We start from the raw sequence: 19,559 nt of genomic DNA, 5'->3' as shown, positions 1-19,559 counted from the left end.
AATGAAAACATCTCATAGCTTTTTGGGCTGGTAATTTGGAGTCCTTTTTAGCAGATAAATTAGGACAGAGGTAAGAGTTGGGTAGGAGATGGGAGAAGGCCATCTAGGAGGCTGTTATATTATGATATAAGTCATGGTTTCTCGTGTATTGGACTAGATTAATTGCTTTCAAACTTAATTGGAGAGGGTCTTTTGGAATGAAATCTTTTTTTGTGTTTTAGGAATTGAAGCTCCATGTAAGTGATGAGAGAGTTTCTCAAGCAGTTTAAATCTCTGGGGGTGAGATGGAGTAGCAATGCGGTGGTTCATTGCTTATGAAACTCCAGAAGCACTTCTACAGCCTGTAGGGTTCTACAGAGGGATAAGTACTTTCAGCTCTATGATTTTAGCTTGTGAAATTGGTGAGCTGATTGTATTGTCTTACCTTACCTATAAATTTGGGGATGATATAAAAGTTTAGCCTGAAAACATACTGAATTCTGAATTATTATTTCTTGAATTTATGAATATTTCATCTGAATAGTCCTATAGACCACTTCTTTTGATAGTACAGGTTTTGGCCTCAGCTTTTCTCAAATTAGGAATTAAGACTATTGCACCTACTCCAGGCAGCAGCCTCCTGTTGTTAAACTAGTGGACTCCAAGCTTTTTTTAATGGTGTACCCCTTCGGTAAAAGAAAAGTTAAGTATGCAATATATATAAATTATATACAAGTCCTACTGTAGTAATATATTATGCCCATGTAAAACAAAACTTTTCAGAAAAAGTAAAAATAAAAAATAGAACAGAAAAAATAGAAAACAGCATAGAAAAAATAGAACTTTTTGGAAATTAAGATTAAAAATAAATAGAAGTAGAAATTGGTATCTTCTTCCAACTTGTTAGCAGATTGCTGTACATACCTCCTTTTGGAGACTCTTGACTTCTAGTTAATTCCTTTCCGGGTTATTCCAGCTTCTTTCTGTAAAGGCTGGAGAGGTGCTGGGTGCCAGAAGTTGGAAGAGCAGTAAGCAAGTGCGTATTAAGGAAGGTACATGTGGCATTCTTTGCTTGTTTTTATCCTGTTTGACCTGTGATTGATCTTGTTATTCAAAAAAAGTTTTTTTTAAGGAAAAAAGAAGTAACAGCTCAAGGGCCAGAGCCTGCGAGATAGAAACGATAATTTTAAACTTTCTGATAATCTTAGAGCTTCATACTCAGGTGTGTGCATATACTTGTATTTTTCGAGGGTGTGGAGAGAAGCACGGGACCGCATTGTGGGTTTCCCTGGCCGTTACCATGCGTGGGACATCCCGCATCAGTCCTGGCTCTACAACTCCAACTACTCCTGTGAGCTGTCCATGGTGCTGACAGGTGCTGCCTTCTTTCACAAGGTAAGAAAAAGCTTGGTAATATTGGCATGAACTTGGTTGAGTTGAGCCTTTTGGTGGTAGGTAGTTCAATGCTGCCCTGAAGTTAGCCATCCTAATGTTTCTTATATGTTCCTTTTTTTCTTTTAATTTTTTAAAACGTTTATACATTTTTGAGAGAGCTTGAGTGGGGGAGGGGCAGAGAGAGAGGAAGACACAGAATTCAAAGCAAGCTCCAGGTTATGAGTTGTAAGCACAGAGCCTGACGTGGGGCTTGAACCCACAAACTGTGAGATCATGACCTGAGCCAAAGACTGACGCTTAACTGATTGAGCCACCCAGATGCCCCTCTTATATGTTCCTTTTATGCTAGAAGTAAGTTATTTCTATTTTTAAAGACTGTTTTCAAGATGCTTAGAGCAACTCTGGAATAAAAAGTCAAGGTAATAGGGCTGCCTGCACAATTGCATGTAGGCCATTTAGGAAATTAGTTTGTCTTTCTGGGAATTGGTTCCCCTTCTTAAAACTGAGGGCTTTGGGCTAAAATACAGTTGTTTTACCATTGCCATCCTAGACATGGCCTGGCTGGTTCTCTTCTGATTCAGGCTAACCCACACTATCAAACCCCACTATGAGCCTCTGTAGTGGTTGTGTAAGTTTTGTTTATTCCTTAGAGCTTTCACCCTGGCATATGTCCCAGTTTTTAACGAATATCCAAAGTGCACACCCCTGCAGTCATTACATTTCTCCTGTATTGTTATTGTTAATGTTTTGCTCATGACTCATCTTTCATCTATATCTTGTCTGTATTATGAAGCCACTGCCATACATGGCTATTGAGGGCTTGAAATGTGACTGGTCATTATTGAGATGAGTTGTAAGTGTAAAGTGCACACCAGATTTTGAAAACTTAGCATGAAAGAACGAATGTAAACTATCCAATTAATAATTTTTATATTGATTATATGTTAAAATGCAGTTATTTTGGATACACTGTGTTAAATAAAATATGTTCTAATTAATATTAGTTTCTTTTTATTCTTAAAAACATGCCTACTAGAGAATTTATTTACCATTTTTTAAATTGTTTATTTATTTTTGAGAGAGACAGAGTGTGAGCAGGGGATAAGCCGAGTGAGAGGGAGACACAGAATCTGAAGCAGGCCTCAGGCTCTGAGCTGTCAGCACAGAGCCTGATGCGGGTCTCAAACTCATGACTTGAGCTGAAGTCTGATGCTTAACCGACTGAGTCATCCAGGTGCCGCACTAATAGAGAATTTAAAGTGAGAGATGTGACTCACATAATATATCTTAGATAGTGTTGCTCTATATCTTCCCTCCCAAGTACTTCCTTTGGACTGTGAAGAATTCCTTTTCTTAGAAAGCAAATTTCCTGCACCTTTCACTTTACGGAATACCTATTCTGTCTCCTGGACCTGATTACTACCTGACTTTTCTCTGAGGACAATGCTTCCCCTTTACCCTTTTCCTGTATTTCTTCCAGAGACAGTGATTGAGTCCAGTCATTTCCCCAGATATGTACTTTGGAGCAGGGAAGGTATATAGAATCATTTTTATTGCTTACTGATGACACTTGCAGACAATTCTCAGTTCTCATATAAAATTTCATTTGAGGCTCATTTGAGCATTTGTCTTGTTGATTCCATCTAGGAACCTCCTAGTTATTTCTTCCTGGTCATCAAAGACATTGGCAGTTGGCCCATCATCCTGATCTCCACTCCATGCCCTCTGTCATCCTGGGCAACTTCTACACTGCTTTTCCCATAAATGTTGAAGTGTCTTAGAGTTCTGTCTTCTGTAGCTAGTGCTCTTCTGACTTTGTGTTTTCCCTAGACATTCTCTCCTATTTCAAGGTCTTGTGGGTTAGCACCTATAGGCTGGTGATTTCTGTGTCTATATTCCAGCCTTGGCTGTTCCCTGAATCCTATACCTAATGATATTTCCAGGATATCCCGTGTATGTCCCTCTTCAAACTGACATCCCAAGTTTCTCCAGTCATTTGTCCCTCATGTATTTCATATTTCAGATGGTGGCATCTTGTGACCCACCTCAACAGAACCTGGAAAGCCATCCTACTAGGGACATTTTGAACTAGACTAACAAATCATTAAACCTTCAGATTTTTTTCTTTTTAAAACTTAATGTGTATAGCCAATCTGCTTATTCCATCTTGAATCTCACCCTTGTGCTTATTTTCCAGATATAAGTGGGCTTTGATTGGGATAGGAGTTGCAAGTAGGATCAGAAACTCTCGGCTGAGAAACCATACCTAACTTGGAGTCATTTATTTTCATACTGGTTGTCTGAGAAAGAGCCACCAATTTCAGCATTGTCTACTCATACGTTATGAGTTTACTTGTCTTCCGAAAAGTCTGTCTGTTCTCAAATTCTGATTGCTCTTTAAAAGTTACAATAGCCATATCCCTTCACTTTTAAGTAATAAATAATTTACTTAATAAACATTAGAGGTTTTTTTCTATTTGAAAATCTAGGGTGAAGGTTATTGAGTAGCAGCCCTCAGGCCTTCTGTGGCTAACAGAAATGTTTATTTAGTCTCCTAGTGCTGTCCCATACACTGCCAGGTTTTAAACACCAAAGAAATTTACTCAAAAGGCCTGGACTTCAGTGAACATGAAAATCAGGTCATACTTGGGTGTTATGTTCCTGCCTGGCACCAATTGCCTAAAGCTGTGTAGTCAGCTGTCCCCTGCTAATGGGCTTGTATCCACTTATTTGCTCCACATCTCTCTATTTTTCTTACACCAATTTCTTTAAAGTGTCACATATTCATTTACCTTGAAAGCAATAAAGTTGGTCGTCCCTGATCTAGAGAAATCAGGTTTTCTCTTTATAAGTACCTATCAATAAAAAATTTTAAACCTGTACCTCACAGGGGTGTGTATTTATTTATTTATATGTACTACTATACTTACAGACATTTTTTTTCTTAAATAGTTTATTGTCAAGTTGGTTTCCATATAACACCCAGTGCTCATCCCAACAAGTGCCCTCCCTCATGCCCATCACCCTCCTTCCCCTCTACCCCACCTACATCAGCCCTCAGTTTGTTCTCAGCATTCAAGAGTCTCTCATGGTTTCCCTCCCTCCCTCTCTCCAACTATTTTTCCCCTTCTCCCTCATGGTCCTCCGTTAAGTTCCTCCTAATCCACCTATATGTGCAAACATATGGGATCTGTCCTCTGCCTGACTTATTTCACTCAGCATAACACCCTCAAGTTCTATCCATGTTGCTACACATGGCCAGATTTCATTCTTTTTCATTGCTATATATATATATATTCTTTTTCATTCCATGGTATAGATAAACCACATCTTCTTGATCCATTTGTCAGTTGATGGACACTTAGGCTCTTTCCATGTTTTGGCTATTGTTGAGAGTGCTGCTATGAACATTGGGGTACATGTGCTCCTATGCATCAACACTCCTGTATCCCTTGGGTAAATTCCTAGCAGTGCTATTGCTGGGTCCTAGGGGAGTCCTATTGTTACTTTTTTGAGGAACCTCCATACTGTTTTCCAGAGGGGCTGCACCATTTTACATTCCCACCAACAGTGTAGGAGGGTTCCCATTTCTCCACATCCTCGCCAGCATCTAGAGTCTCCTGATTTGTTCATTTTAGCCACTCTGACTGGCGTGAGGTGGTATCTATCTCAGTGTGTTTTTTAAAAATTTTTTTATGTTTTATTTTATTATTGAGACAGAGAGGAACAGAGCATGAGTAGGGGAGGTTTAGAGAGAGAGGGAGACACAGAATCCATATCAGGGTACAGGCTCTGAGCTGTTAGCACAGAGCCCAGTGCAGGGCTCGAATTCACAAACCGCAAGATCATGACCTCAGTCGAAGTTGGCTGCTTAACCGACTGAGCCACCCAGGTGTCCCCTCAGTGTGGTTTTGATTTGTATTTCCCTGATGATGAGGGATACTGAGCATCCATCTAGATGTCCTCTTTGGAGTAGTATCTGTTCATGTCTTCTGCCCATTTCTTCACTGGATTATTAGTTTTTCAGGTGTTGAGTTTGGGGAGTTCCTTATAGATTTTGGATATTAGCCTTTTATCTGATACGTCATTTGCAACTATCTTTTCCCATTCCATCAGTTGCCTATTAGTTTTATTGATTGTTTCCTTTGCTGTGCAGCTTTTTATCTTGATGAGGTCCTAGTAGTTCATTTTTGCTCTTGGTTCCCTTGCCTTTGGGGATGCTTACAGAAATTTTTATAATGTTGAGATAAAGATAATATAAAGTTTCAAAATGATATTCTCACTGAATTTTTATATTTTAGTGAAAGCAAAATGATTGAATATCCTCCTTCCCTCCCTCCCTTCCTTCCTTTTGTTTGAATTCCGAATTCCAGTTAGTTAACATGCAGTGTCATATTCGTTTCAGGTTTATTATCTTTTAAAACCTTAATTTGACACTGTGTTATGGCAAGTCAGAGATCTGTTTCTAAAGTAAGCATATTCTTGCTTGGTTTTAGTCACTGTCCATGTAAGAAATGCCACATTGCTGTACTTACTAAGTAATGATATTCATCCACTAATTTGGTAGCATTTTACTAAAATTTGCCTAGAATTTTCAAATTCTGAAATGCCGTTTTAATTTTTTTTAGCAAACTAATGAGAAAGTGTTACTTTTTCTTAGAGTAGGTTATAAATCCATTGAAACTTTTCATTTAAAATACTTTTAAACAGGCTACAAAGTTTTCATATGTTTTTAAAATGTACAATGTGAAAGTGTTTATTGTTTTATGACATCAATCATAATCACATAATGGTGGAAATACTTCTAAACATTTGTGTTCATAATGCTTTCTCCATATTTTTCACAAAAGGCAGTTCTTCTTGTTTTCATGTCACCTTCTCCTTGTTGAGGATATGGATTTTGTTCTCTACTTGTGTTCTCATTTGCACACTAATGGCAGCCACTGGCCATGTAAAGGGTCAACAGGTGCCTGGGTGGTTCAGTCGGTTAAGCATCTCACTCTTGATTTTCGCTCAGCTCAGGATCTTTCATTTTGTGAAATCAAGCCCTGCTTCAGGCTCTGCACTAACACCACAGAGCCTGCTTGGGATTTTCTCTCTCCCTCTCTCTCTGCCCCTTGCCTGCGCTCTCTCTCTGAAAATAAGTAAAATTAAAAAAAAATAAAGGGTCAACACATTTTAACCATCTGTCTTTTTATAAGTGAAGAATGTATGATACATCTTTTAACTTCACTTAAGTACTTTGCCATTAAGATAACAGCAAAACATTGTGTGGTACAAAAATTTTATGATCATTATTTCACTACACAGATTCTAACTATTTAAGGTAATAAAATATATAAATCAGTTTTATTGGGCACCTTACCTATTCATTTGTCATTAGTACATTGCAACACATCATAATTAATAATTGCCTTGTTTTATAGCATTTGTCCATTCTGTACTATAAGTATTTTTACTGTGGCTGATTTCAAGCTATGGACATGTCTGTGAACTTGGGAGTTAGGAAGGGACGGGCAGTTCTGCACCATTATATAGTATTTTCACCATACAGATATGGTAGATATAAATAACCTCAAGATAACAGTAAAATGTAATAAATAATAGTAAGCTTAATAGTGATGTGCTTTAGGTATTTGTTGGCTTTAATATAACTTACTTAATTTTAAGTTTATGTAATTACATTTTTAATAATGGTTATTTTTCATAACACGCTCACAGAATTCCTAAACAGTCTCACAAAATTCTTGAAAATTTAGCAATTGACATTCATTAGCAAGTGTGAGCCAGCTTTAGCACACCATTTTGTGGGCCTTTCAGGACAATTTTAAGAATGTAGGCTTTGGGGCGCCTGGGTAGCTCAGTCAGTTAAGCATCTGACTTCAGCTCAAGCAGCTCAAATCATGATCTTGTGGTTCATGGATTTTGAGCCCCGCATCAGACTCTTTGCTGACAGCTCAGAGCCTGGAGCCTGCTTCAGATTTTGTGTGTGTCTCTCTGCCCTTCCCGTGCTCTCACTCTGTCTCTGTCTCTCTCTCAAAAATAAAATAAAACATTAAAAAAAAAAAAAAGAAGGTAGTCTTTTACTCTGAGTGAGGTGAAAAGCCATTGAGGGGTTTTGGAGTGGCATATTCAGTTGGATTTGTGTTTGAACATGATCACTCTGCTGTACATAGAATGGACTGTAGGGAAGAAAACATGGCAGCAGGGAAACTGTTTAGGGGACTGTATGAATAATCCAGGCAAGAGATGATGGTGGCTTGGAGCAGGGAGTAGCCCGTGGCAATGATTGAGAAGTAATCAGATTCTAGAATCCATATGTTGAGGAATTGAGGGATTGGATGTTTTATGACTCAATAACCAGGCTTTCTCCCTCACTTATCCTTTATTGCCATTGTCACAGATAGAATGTTGTTCAACTGAACCGCTGTCTGACCTAATTTGAAGAATCTTTATATTGTAAAATGAACTTCCGATCCTCAAAGGGGGTGATAATGGCAATTTTGATGGATAATTCTTTATTATTGCAGAAGATCTGCCTTGTAGGATGTTTAGCATCCTTGGCCCCAGCTCCCTCAATAAATGCCAGTAGTGATTCCACTAATGAATGTCACACCCAGCCCTCCCCACGCCCCCTACACTTCCTAGCAGCCCCTAGATCCATGTATATTTTGCTGAAAGTCTGAAAGTAATTCTTTTCTATCCCTGACAGTATTATGCCTACCTGTATTCTTACGTGATGCCCCAGGCCATCCGAGATATGGTGGATGAATACATCAACTGTGAGGACATCGCCATGAACTTCCTTGTCTCCCACATCACCCGGAAACCCCCCATCAAGGTGAGGGTCCCAGCACATATGGAACTGGGGGTGCATGCGTACTTAATTCATTGATTTTGCAGTAGTACAGTGGGTGATGAACCATACCTCAGTGCCCTCATCTGCAGTTGTCGCAGGGTTAAGTGAGTTGTTCATACAGGGGCTCTTCACCACTAAGGTGTAAATGGACAGAACTCAGAGGGTTTGGAACTTGGATGGGGAAAATGTTATATCTTTAATTTTCACTAATCTCTAACTGGAATTTGTATTTCCATCGGGTATCAAACTTGCTACAGTTCCTGAGTGTTTACAGTAACTGATCTGTCACCAATACAACTGATGGATATTTTCATATCACATTACATTTGTTGCTACATCTTAAAGTATTATTTATGTTCACCACTGCTTTAAAATTATGGTAATTATTAACTTTTCTATAGATCCATAGCACAAAAAATTTAAGGTTTCTGTGTTAATATACGTAAAGCTCTAAGAATAGTGCTTGGCACGTAAGTAATACTATGAAAGACATTTACTCAAAAACAAACCATCAGTGCCCTCTGAATTCTAGAAAGTTTTGTCTTTGAGTTAGTGAATAGATTTGACCAGAATACAGTAACGTCATACTCCATGCACAGAGAGACCAGTTACATCACCTTTTATGTCCTCATTGCAGGTTCAGACAAGTGAAAGCTCTTCTTGTAGGGATGAGGGTAGGCCTGGTAAGGACCTTGCAACAGTTGATACCTGAGAATCTGTTTGTCAGTTCCAACTAAAGTATTTACGACTGTTCTATCAGTATTTATGTTCTGGATTCACACCTGCTCTCCTTGAGGTTAAAAAGCTAATTAAGTAATTAATTAAGATCTTATTGTTAAAAAGGCATATTATTTAATTTTATAAAATAATAAGTTTACTTTCATGTATATCATTAGTGCTATGAGTTAATAATAATTGGGTGGATATTTTATTCTTCTTATATTTTGAAGGTAAGTTATAGACGAAGTAATCACCAGCTTATGCTAATGATACTCCAGTCATATCTGTAGTGGTAGCAGAGTGGTAAACAGAGGACCTTGGGTCCATGCAACATAGTGTAAAAGGAGATAGAGAAAAGCAATTGGGGGCCTTATGCATTCATTTATACCTAATCAAACCTTTTCCCAAGTATGGCTCAGCATTAGAACTTAGCTCCTGATGACCCCATAGTTTTTTGCTATTGCTGGGCCTTTTCCTAAAGCCTCACAACAGAAAAATAATTAGCAAAACAGTGCACCAAAAGTTTTCTTAAACTGTGAATAATAGCCATTACAATTATTTATATAAAAGTGTGTGTTTCCTAGGTGCAGTGATAGATATTAAACTAATTAAATATTAAATGAAAATATTTGTTTTCATTTTATGTGATGTTAAACAGATGAAAAGCGTACTTCCTTATAAACTTTAAGGTAGAGAGACAATGGGTCTTAGAAATTAATGATCAGTGCAATTTTCTTTTCTTTCCTTATCCTTTCTTATGTGACCAGGGACTAAACTTCATTCAAGATGTATGCTTCTATTTATACTTCCCTAGTAGATCAGAAGACATTATCCATGAAAGTTTAAAGTATCTGAGTGATTAGGTACCTAATAATAGCATCAGTCACCTGAAAGCGCTCACAGACATGATGAATTTTTCATCCTTATTAAAGTGTGTTTGTCTGCCATATTATCAGGTTGGTGTTTCATGAGCCAAACCATCTCTTCAGTGTAGAGAGTGAGACAGAAAATAATTTGCACTTGGTAAACAAGTGATCCTTATCAAGTAAAACCTTGAAAAATAAGTATTCTCTGTGAATTTTCTTAATCCTATGGGAATATAAGAAGAGTTCAAGATTAGGATGACTTTTTAAAATCAAAAGCTCAATAAATTAAAAATGTCTTCAAATTTCTAGTTAATTCCTTCAAATTGTGAGTCCAGTTATTTACTTCATAGTGTAGAACCAGTTTGAGCTAAGTGTTTGAATTAATTTACCTAATTTTAATAGTATTGGGTCTATGTACTATTTTATGTTCTAAAATAGTAATTCTTTTTTTTCTTTACTTCAGGTTTTCACTATAAAACTATATTCTCTCCCTTGTTATGATTAAGAACATATGACTGTTTTATATGATTAGCAGTGTTCTTTCAAAAATGTTAATATCGTAGGTGCTCCTGGGTGACTCAGTTGGTTGAGGGTCTGACTTTTTTTGGCTCAGGTCATGATTCCAGGGTCATGATATCCAGCTTCTCATCAGGCTGTCAGGCTCTGTGCTGAGTGTGAAGCCAGCTTGAGAGCCTCTCTCTGCCTCTCTCCCCCCCCCCATCCCTACCCCTTTCCTCTGCTTGTGCTCTCCCTCCCGAAAAGTAGAATAATAATAAAAAAATAAAATGTTAATATTTTAACAATATTGACTAAATAAAAAACAGGGAGTTAGTTTCATATTATTGCTTTGAATAATGTATTGCTATTATTCGAGGAGGAGAAAGATCTAGAATGTAAATAAGCTTCATTGAAAATAAAGGACATAAAGGATGCAGTTGGTGGTGCAGTTGGTTAAGTGTCTTGACTTTGACTCAGGTCATAATTTCATGGTTCGTGAGTTCAAGCCCCAAGTGGGGCTCTGCACTGACAGCAGGAACCTACTTGGGATTCTGTGTCTCCGTGTCTCTCTGCATCTCCCCTATTTCACACACTCTCTCTCAAAAATAAACAGTAAAAAAAAAAAAATTTAAAAGATCAACAAGCATTGAGAAGGAAGTAGAAAGTGATAAGGAAGTAGAGAGAGGAAGCATAAGTATGTATCTTAATTCTCTGGTAATAAGAGTCTCACCATCTATTGAAGGGTTTTCCTTTCTGTTACTATGCCTGATACTAATACTTCTCTTAGACTGGGTTACCTGGAACATTCCCACATAAAATATAATCTGTAGTATTGGTTAAATGTTAAAAGTTCAGACTTCGTTTTATAGTACAGCTGTTGCTTCATGTTTCTAAATTCCTTTGTTTTGTTACATAATACCATGTTTTATAATATATAAATACATATCCCCAAATACATATAAATGTTTTTTATAAGTACATTGGGGTTGCAGTCTCAATTTTTTTTTTTTTTTTTTTTTTTTTAACTGGTGGGGCACATGATTAGAAATGACTGCTTTAGTGAAAACAGCATAAAATACCTTTTGGGTCAGATGGGATTATTTGCAAGGCAAGGTTGGGCTTCTCTGTAGTTGGATGCTGGTATCTGGGATGAGGAGGAAGATTTTCAGGTATAGGGAAAACAGAGTAGAATACTGGACATAGATGCTGTTAATATCCTTCTCTTGATGAATCCCCCTTTTTTAAAATTTTAATGTTTATTTTTGAGAGAAGGAGAGACAGAGCACAAGTGGAGGAGGGGCAGAGAGAAAGGGAGACAGAGAATCCGAAGCAGGCTCCAGGCTCTGAGCTGTCAGTGCAGAGCCTGACATGGGGCTCGAAATCACGAACCACAGGATCATGACCTGAATGCAAGTCAGATGCTTAAACAACCAGGTGCCCCTCTTCACGAATTCTTGATGCCCATCTCCTATTTCAGTGAGGGCAGGGGAAAAGTGGTAACTCACTGCTCTCTGTACACCACAAGGATCCTGTGAGAACTGGAGAAGTGGGGGGGCCTGGTGGGCTCCTTCACAGGACCACCTCTGTGGAAGTCCTGATGCCCTCAGACTTTTGGCTGTGTGATGAGCAGCCCCTCAGAGCCCTGACCACTCCTTACATGGTTTAACTCTGGAGACCTGGATGCTGACAGCTATGATTGGCTATATGTGATGTTTACTTGTTAGCTAAAAATTATGGGATGAGCTATTTAAGTTTAATTTCTTCCCTCAATTTATAATAGTAATAATAATTTTTAAATTATTTGGTAAAAGATTTGTTCAGAAAGAAAGAAAAATTACTCAAGCCTTTTGGCATGTTTCTTTTGGTTCTTTGTGGTGGTAGCCTTTTTATTTTTATTTTTTAAAAATATGTACCTTTTTTTGTAGTCTGCTTTTTAAAAAGTTGACAGTAAATTTTCTGGTTCTGGCAGTATTGTGGACTAGGTAACCTAAAAATAACATGTTTTTAGTGTTTATGTAACAAACTTTCTTTTCCACTGTATAGTTGGGCATATTATAAGCCAGAAAGGAAGCGGGAACTAAAAATCAGAGTGGTAAGCATGTAAGGTGTCACTGGGGCTCCCTTGGCTGGGATGCTGTTAATTTAGTCCTTCTAGAGGCTTGTGTTTTTGTCACTCATATGAAAAGGAGCAAAGAACTGTTGGGCCTATTAAAGGCAGAGAATCAGATATGTCTATACTTATATAAGTAAAGTGCTTCTATATAAACACTTGCTACTACTGGTTTACAATATATGAATGAAATGTTTTTAAAAAAGGGAAGAATATAATATGCATACCCAGGAGTTTTGCCAGATAATGACATTTTGCCCTATTTGTTTCAGCTTATATATCTTCCTTTTTTTAATAAAAGAAACAAAGCATTATAATAGAGCAGATGTCGTGTATCTCCCTGGGTACATTCCTCTCCTGCTGGGTCATGACTACATGTACCTTCAGTTATACTTGATAATGCCCAACTTTCTTCAAAGTAGATGTACCAAACTTTGCGCAGTGACAGTATTGTAGCCAATGAGGTTTATCTGAGGCATGATTACTGCTAATCAAAACAGATGTACCAATGGATATTCTTACCCGCACTGTACAATGTGGTTTCTGCACATCTTTACTAACATTTGGTACTGTTATACTTTCATTTTTGCTATTTGATAGGTATAAATTGTATCCCATTGTCTGATTTTTATGGAGGTTGAGCATCTTTCTCTGTGTTCCTTGGTCATGCTCCCCCCAGGGAGGGCAGGGGCAAAGAAAGGCCCAGATCCCTCCTGCAGGCAGGGGGTAGGCAGGATAGGCGGGAGCAGCTCCAAGCAGGCCAGAGAGTTCAGCCAGAGAATGACAGCGAGTTAGTGTCTTTTTTCTGTTGTAGGATCAGTTTTGCCCTTTTTGAACTTCATACAAATGGAGTCATACAATATCTCCTCTCCATGTCTCTTAATCTTGCTTTTGTATTTTTTAAGGCTTTTAGTCAATATTTTCTATTCTGGGTAATAATTTTAGTATACTCTTCATCACTGATCTTCTCTTCACACCCATTCAATTCACATTGAATTCAGTATGCTTTTCATTCCTATTCTGTTTGGGTTTTTTCCATAGCCTCTAGGACTGTTTTGATAGTCCCTTTTTTCTTTACCAAATCTTAAGTAATCTTTCAAAATTTCCTTGCACATGTATTTATTGTCCTAGTCACTATCTGATAATCCTCCAATTTTGCAGGGTTTTGGGGTTTATGATTTTGCAGGGTTTTGGAGTCTAATTCTGTTGTTTGTTTCTGCAGATTTCCCCACATCTGGCTCATTCCCACCCCCACCCCCTCTTTTTGTGACTTTTGATTGTGAAATCATAGTCTTTGGTATTTTACTTAACGGCATTTATAGGAGGCCAGAATTTATACCTGAGAGGATTTGCATTTGTTTCTTCCATGTACGTTGGGTCAATACCTACTTGAGACCCACTGAAGCTAAATTAGCATCTTGGGGCTTTTCAGGACACAAAGGTAACATAAACTCAGGTGTGTGAGGGCCAGCGTGTGGTTATATATTCTCACAGGTGATGTTTCCTCTTCACTTAAAGCTAAGACTGGGAAGAAAACAGCTTTCTGTGGAGCTGCCTCCAGCCCATGCAGCCTTCCATTGGGTCCTGGTGTTTTAAAAAGTCTCCAGTAAGGTTTGGTAGCTCTTGCCTCCCCAGCCTGTTAAAAACCAAAGCTCCTGGCTATCTCATTGGATTCAGATTCTTTCATTATTTTGGCCTCTGAGGACTTCACTTCTTTCCTGACAGTTCATCTCCTTTCTTCATTACAAGCTTGGCTATACATTTAAAGAGATGGTGTATATATTTCATCCTAAATTTTCAGGTACTCTGTGCCAAAGGGGTTTTTATGTTATTTGGTCTTCCGCATTGCTGATCATGAGGCTGTTACATTATTCATCATGCTTTTCTAATTGCTGGAAATTTCATTGGCATCATCATAACTACTGCTGTATAACCACTTTTCCAAAAATGCCTTTAAATATAATTTTCCTAAACCTATTTTCTTCCAGACATTTTTTTAAATGTTTATTTTTGGGGCAGCTGGGTGGCTTAGTCGGTTAAGCGTCCGACTTTTGCTTAGGTCACGATCTCGCGGTTCGTGGGTTCGAGCCCCGCGTCGGGCTCTGTGCTGACTGCCAGCTCAGAGCCTGGAGCCTGTTTCAATCTGTGACTCCCTCTCTCTCTGACCCTCCCCTGCTCACGCTGTCTCTCTCTCTCCTAGAAATAAATAAATAAACATTAAAAAAAATTAAATGTTTATTTTTCAGAGAGACAGAGAGAGAGACAGAGTGGGAGCAGGGGAGAGGCAGAGAGAGAGAGAGAGGGAGACACAGAATTGATAGCAGGCTCCAGGCTCTGAGCTGTCAGCACAGAGCGCTCTGTGGGGCACAAACTCACATGTGCTGGGAGATCATGACCTGAGCTGAAGTCTGACGCTTCACTAACTGAGCCATCCAGGGCCCCCCCCACCCCAAGCCTCTTCTTAAATGAATGTATAGTATTTTATAATTATTTAAATAGTACCCTTTTGATGCATACTTTTCCAGTATTTTGCTATTAAAAACATTGATGAAATGAACCAGCTCATATCTACATCTTGCTGTGCAACCAAGATAGATATTAGAGGTGGAATTACTGAGACAAGTAATACTATACATTATAAGGCTCTTGGTATCTACAGTTCAGGTTGTTCGGAAGGAGCACACTTTCCAATGATATATACATATGTGACAGGAAGAGAGCATGGGCTGTGGCTCCTGACTTGCTCTGTGGGTTAACATGGCCACCCAGGGTCCCTGCCTTCCCTGGGAAATTAGAAGCATCAGATTGGTTAAGCTGCACGTTTTCTGCCATGTTAGCCTGCGATTCTCACTCTGTGTGCTTTTTCTTCCCTATGCCCAGGTGACCTCTCGGTGGACTTTCCGATGCCCGGGATGCCCTCAGGCCCTGTCACATGATGATTCCCACTTTCATGAACGGCACAAATGTATCAACTTTTTTGTCAAGGTGTATGGCTATATGCCCCTGCTGTACACTCAATTCAGGGTGGACTCTGTGCTCTTCAAAACCCGCTTGCCCCACGACAAGACCAAGTGCTTCAAGTTCATCTAGGGGCATTGCAAGTTTTGGGGGAGAGGATGAGCAGAGAGGGGGAGATGGCTCCTAAGGTTCTTAGACATTGAAGGACCTCAGGGACGTCCACTGGGTGGGTGGCCCACGCCCTCTGCTTGGAAGGTGGCAGGAAGAGTGGAGAGGAAACAGCCTTCTTTCTCTTAAAGTCGGCCACACTGGGCCTGGAACCCTGGTCTGAGGACACTGGGGTTCCCTATACAGGGCACTGACTGATAGCTTACACTGAGGACCATGGGGACTCCGGAGAGTCACTCACGCAGTTCATAAGCCCAGGACAGCTGGTTTGTGATTTTTAAATTCAGTAACAGCTATTATTATTATTTAAAAGGAAAAAGTTTCAGATTTGCCATTCAAGGCTTATTTATATATATGTGTGCATATATATACATATATATGTGTGTATATATATATATGCACACACACTCTCACATACATATACATATACATATACATATATATAATATATATGTATATATATTTGGGGGGGAGTTTGAAATTTCTGCCTGTTCACAAAGTGAGGGACCCACCAGGTCTTCTGATGTTCTGTATGTTGGTGGAGATGGATCCTGGCCTCATGGTATCTAGCTCATCCTTAAAGATCATCTCCGTACTCCCCAGGGCATCAATGTGCAGAAACAAAAAAGGGCCAGCTTTGGCCCCACTATGGGGCCTGGACGAGATCAGTTGTATTGGTTTGTTCCTTCCCCCATCTGTTGCCACCATGCAATCTGGAACTCGCATCTTCCCGTCGCTTGAGTCTGCGGGGAGGACCTGCACCCCTGGGAACAGCGGAGCTTCCCTGTGCTGGATTCAGTGATTCCGAGGATTCATTGTTAGGCTGTGCTGTCCCAGAACTTGTCCTGCACCCCCATTCTCTCCCCTTGGAAAGAGAAGAATGAGGAAGGAGTGAGACCTGAAGACAGCTCTGCCAGATGGCTCTTTTTGTTCGGCCCTCCTTATAAAACACATGTTGTGCTTTGGCTTCAGGCTTTCCTGAAAGTTCTCTCTCATGTAAGAGAACAGAGAACTGGTGGGCCACACTTCCAGGTGTGATCTGCGGTGGTTTGCGGGTTGGCCTACTCTCTCTGGCGTTGACTAAGCAAGCATCCTTTGTGGATCCCCACCCGGCTGGCCGGGAAGTCTTAACAGCAAGGCGCCTGCCTTGGGATAAATACCTTGGTGAAATTCACCTTCCCCTCCGCCTTTGTCTAGACCTGGACCCTGTGTTACCTGTAGTTTTCAGATCCCTAATGCCAGGTTGGTTCCAGGATCCCTTGAGGTTTGGTATGTGTCAGAATGATAGGAAGATCTAGTTTGTTATGTTAAGCTCCAATCCAGCCTGAGATTTCACAGGCACTCGTACCCATGTTACCACTTTCCACTCGGGTTTACATTTCTATTCCCTGGGCTGAAATGGAAATAAGCTAATTTTTTTTTTTTTTTTTTTGGTGGTAGTGGCAGTAGGGGAACAGAAGAGGGTATTAGTGGCATTTGGCAGGGATTTAGCCCATGGCTTCTACCATTTTTCTGGACCCCCACTTTCTTTCAGTGAAGCTGGATATAGGTGGTTTCCCACAGCTGGACAAAAGCTCAGGTCTGTCCTGGTCATGCACATGCCTTAAGCCAGTTCCGTCTTCCCCAGACCTTGACACCCTGTGCTTCTATTTCTTGGGGGCACATTCTCTTCTCACCTGTATCAGTGGGTTTCTTCAAGTGTCATTTCAAAGCCAGACTCTGTCCCGTAGATCCCATCCAGCTGGAGGGCTAGCTGGACTTGGACCTCTCCTCCTTGGCAGACCATACCAGGGCTGCGCTTAGGACTTATGTCACCCGGAGGTTCCCACTGGCATCTTGTCACTCTCCCACAGAGGCAGCTACCCAGGAAATTCAGGTCCGCTTCTTGACAACCCAGCAAAGGGGTCCAGACTCCCTGCATCCTTTCTAACTACCCTTTTCTTGACTCCTGTCTTTATTCTTTTTAGCAGTAGCCTTCTTCTCTCTGGGGAGCCAAAGAGTGTGGTGTTTTGAGCTATATATGTGGCTGCTATTTTTATCTTGTTTATTTTAATGTGAGGAACTCATAAACTGACTTTCAGTGGGACCTGGTGAGAAAAGAGCAGGCTGTGTTAGGACCCTTATAGTAGAGCCAGGTTTTTGGGTCCCTGAATGCTGTTGGTGGATCCAGGAGTAGCTGAGTGGTCTGAGATTATGGACGACATCAAAGATACTGCAGGAAGTGGTATGACATCAGAGCCCCTGACAAGGCAAGCACTAACCTGAAGGACTCTGAACAGCAGGCTCTGGTGGACACTGGCCAAGTTCTTAGAGGACACTCCTCAGTAGCAAGAGGCAGGCAGTCAGACCTTTTATGTTGCTTGGTTAGGTGCTCCTGGAGAATGAATGGCTGCTGCTTTTTAGGTGGGTTAGGGAGAGGCCCCGCTCCATGCTTCAAATAACTTTGATGCTGATATGTCACCTTGGGAAACACAGATGTCATCTCTACCATGTAACTGTGACTCATTTGGAAGATGAAAACCGCTCACATGGGTTTCCCCAGCTGTCTGTAGGTAACACCTTGTTGCCTAGTCTTTGCTCCTGGGGCCCAGGACATCCTTATCCCCAGGTAGCTAGTTTGCTCTTCACCATGAAGGGCATTCATCTAAGTGAGAGCCTCCCCAAGGTGCTCATCAGGCCGTCCTGAGCCTTTGCACCCCTGGCAGTGGTGTCTGTCTGGTGTGGACTGCTCCTCAAGCCGGGCCTGCTCATGGTCGGCGGGGTGCTGTCTCGGCAGGTGGGAGCGGTCTGTGCGGGAACTGCCTGTGTGTGTGCTCAGAGCTTCCGCTTTGAAATGATGATATGGTGAAGGGGGAAGCTCTTTGATGTCCATGCCATGTCCATCCACCCCACCCTTTTTCCAGTCATGAGCACAATGGTCTTATGTTGGATTTTTGTAAAAAAAATAAATGGAGACTTTAACTCAAGCAGCCTGGAGGTCCTTTGTGGTTTTCCTCTGCAGGGACGGAAGAGTGACCCAAGAGGAGGTGCCTGCCTGATTCCAGGGAGCCACCAATGTGCAGCCAGCGGGGGCACCTGCCAGCATAAGGTCGTGGGCTGTATGATGTCATCTTGGAGCAGCCTGCGCACTTGAACCTGGCTGCTCTAAACACACACGGACATGGGCAGCCTTGTCTGGGTCCAGTTCTGGGATTAGCCATCTGATTACATAGAAAGGAATTTGGGTGTCCTTTAACTGAATTGAGTGGGATATCGGATGGCATGTGCCACATTATACCTCCTTTTTCATGGTAATTAAAAAAATGTGTGTGGTGTGATGCTGGGGCACCAGTGCATTTAAGTCAAAGATCTGCTGAGAGTCAACATAATAAATGCAAGGAGTCTGCTGTTTGGCATGCTGTAATGAATGATTACTGGGGTAACGCACTGAGAATTTCTCAGGAGCTCTTTCTGCATTCCATTTGTCTTAATGCCAGCTCCTTGTTCAAGGCAGTTGAAGCATGGCTTCAGGAAGTCTCCCCTTCTTAGAGGCCACTGCTTGACCCTGCCCCATCTCCAGTTCCAGCAGCTTGACCTGCCCGGTCACCACACTGCACACCTGATGGTTTCCAACTCTGCAGCCCATGCCACATTGTAAGCCTCTTGAGAACTGAGCATATCGTGAGTGCTGTATAGTGTTTTGGTGAATGATGATTTGGCAAATCCAAAGAGGGTCACCTAGGAATCGTAGCTGGCAACAGGCGGAATAGTAACCAGTATCCTAGCGTTTTTGGACTAGAGCTAATGTCGTATTATCAGATAGTGAAAGGAAGCCTGGCATGTAATGGCTGACAAGTTTTTATTCTTTAAATCTTCATTGCAAAGGAAGACGAGAGAGTATGCCAAGAAGAGTTAAAGACAGAATGGGTTCCAGAAGAGAGAAAGTAAGGTGGGCAAGGCTGGCCATAGGGCCAGGTTTGGTTTGTTATTTAATTTCACTTGTTTCTTGACGGACTGATGTATGTAT

The 19,559-nt window shown here is 40.6% G+C and overlaps 1 protein-coding gene and 1 non-coding gene across 2 annotated transcripts in view; both read left to right on the top strand.

The window, feature by feature from the left end:
• The window catches only part of EXTL3 (exostosin like glycosyltransferase 3), a 38,783-nt gene extending 20,264 nt beyond the window's left edge, over positions 1–18,519 (top strand). The window contains exons 4-6 of the mRNA XM_039217168.1: positions 1,230–1,374; positions 8,087–8,215; positions 15,308–18,519. Coding sequence (XP_039073099.1) covers positions 1,230–1,374; positions 8,087–8,215; positions 15,308–15,517 — 484 coding nt within the window. The 3' untranslated portion in view covers positions 15,518–18,519. The remainder of the gene's footprint in view (positions 1–1,229; positions 1,375–8,086; positions 8,216–15,307) is intronic.
• Positions 12,858–12,999, top strand: LOC120220162. The gene has a single exon (XR_005525483.1). It is a non-coding gene; the product is annotated as a U4 spliceosomal RNA (small nuclear RNA).
• Positions 18,520–19,559: the final 1,040 nt, after the last annotated feature.

Source organism: Hyaena hyaena, unplaced genomic scaffold (assembly GCF_003009895.1).
Source record: "Hyaena hyaena isolate Hyena2069 unplaced genomic scaffold, ASM300989v1 scaffold_678, whole genome shotgun sequence".
NCBI lineage: Eukaryota > Metazoa > Chordata > Mammalia > Carnivora > Hyaenidae > Hyaena > Hyaena hyaena.
This window is presented reverse-complemented; position numbering and strand designations above follow the sequence as displayed.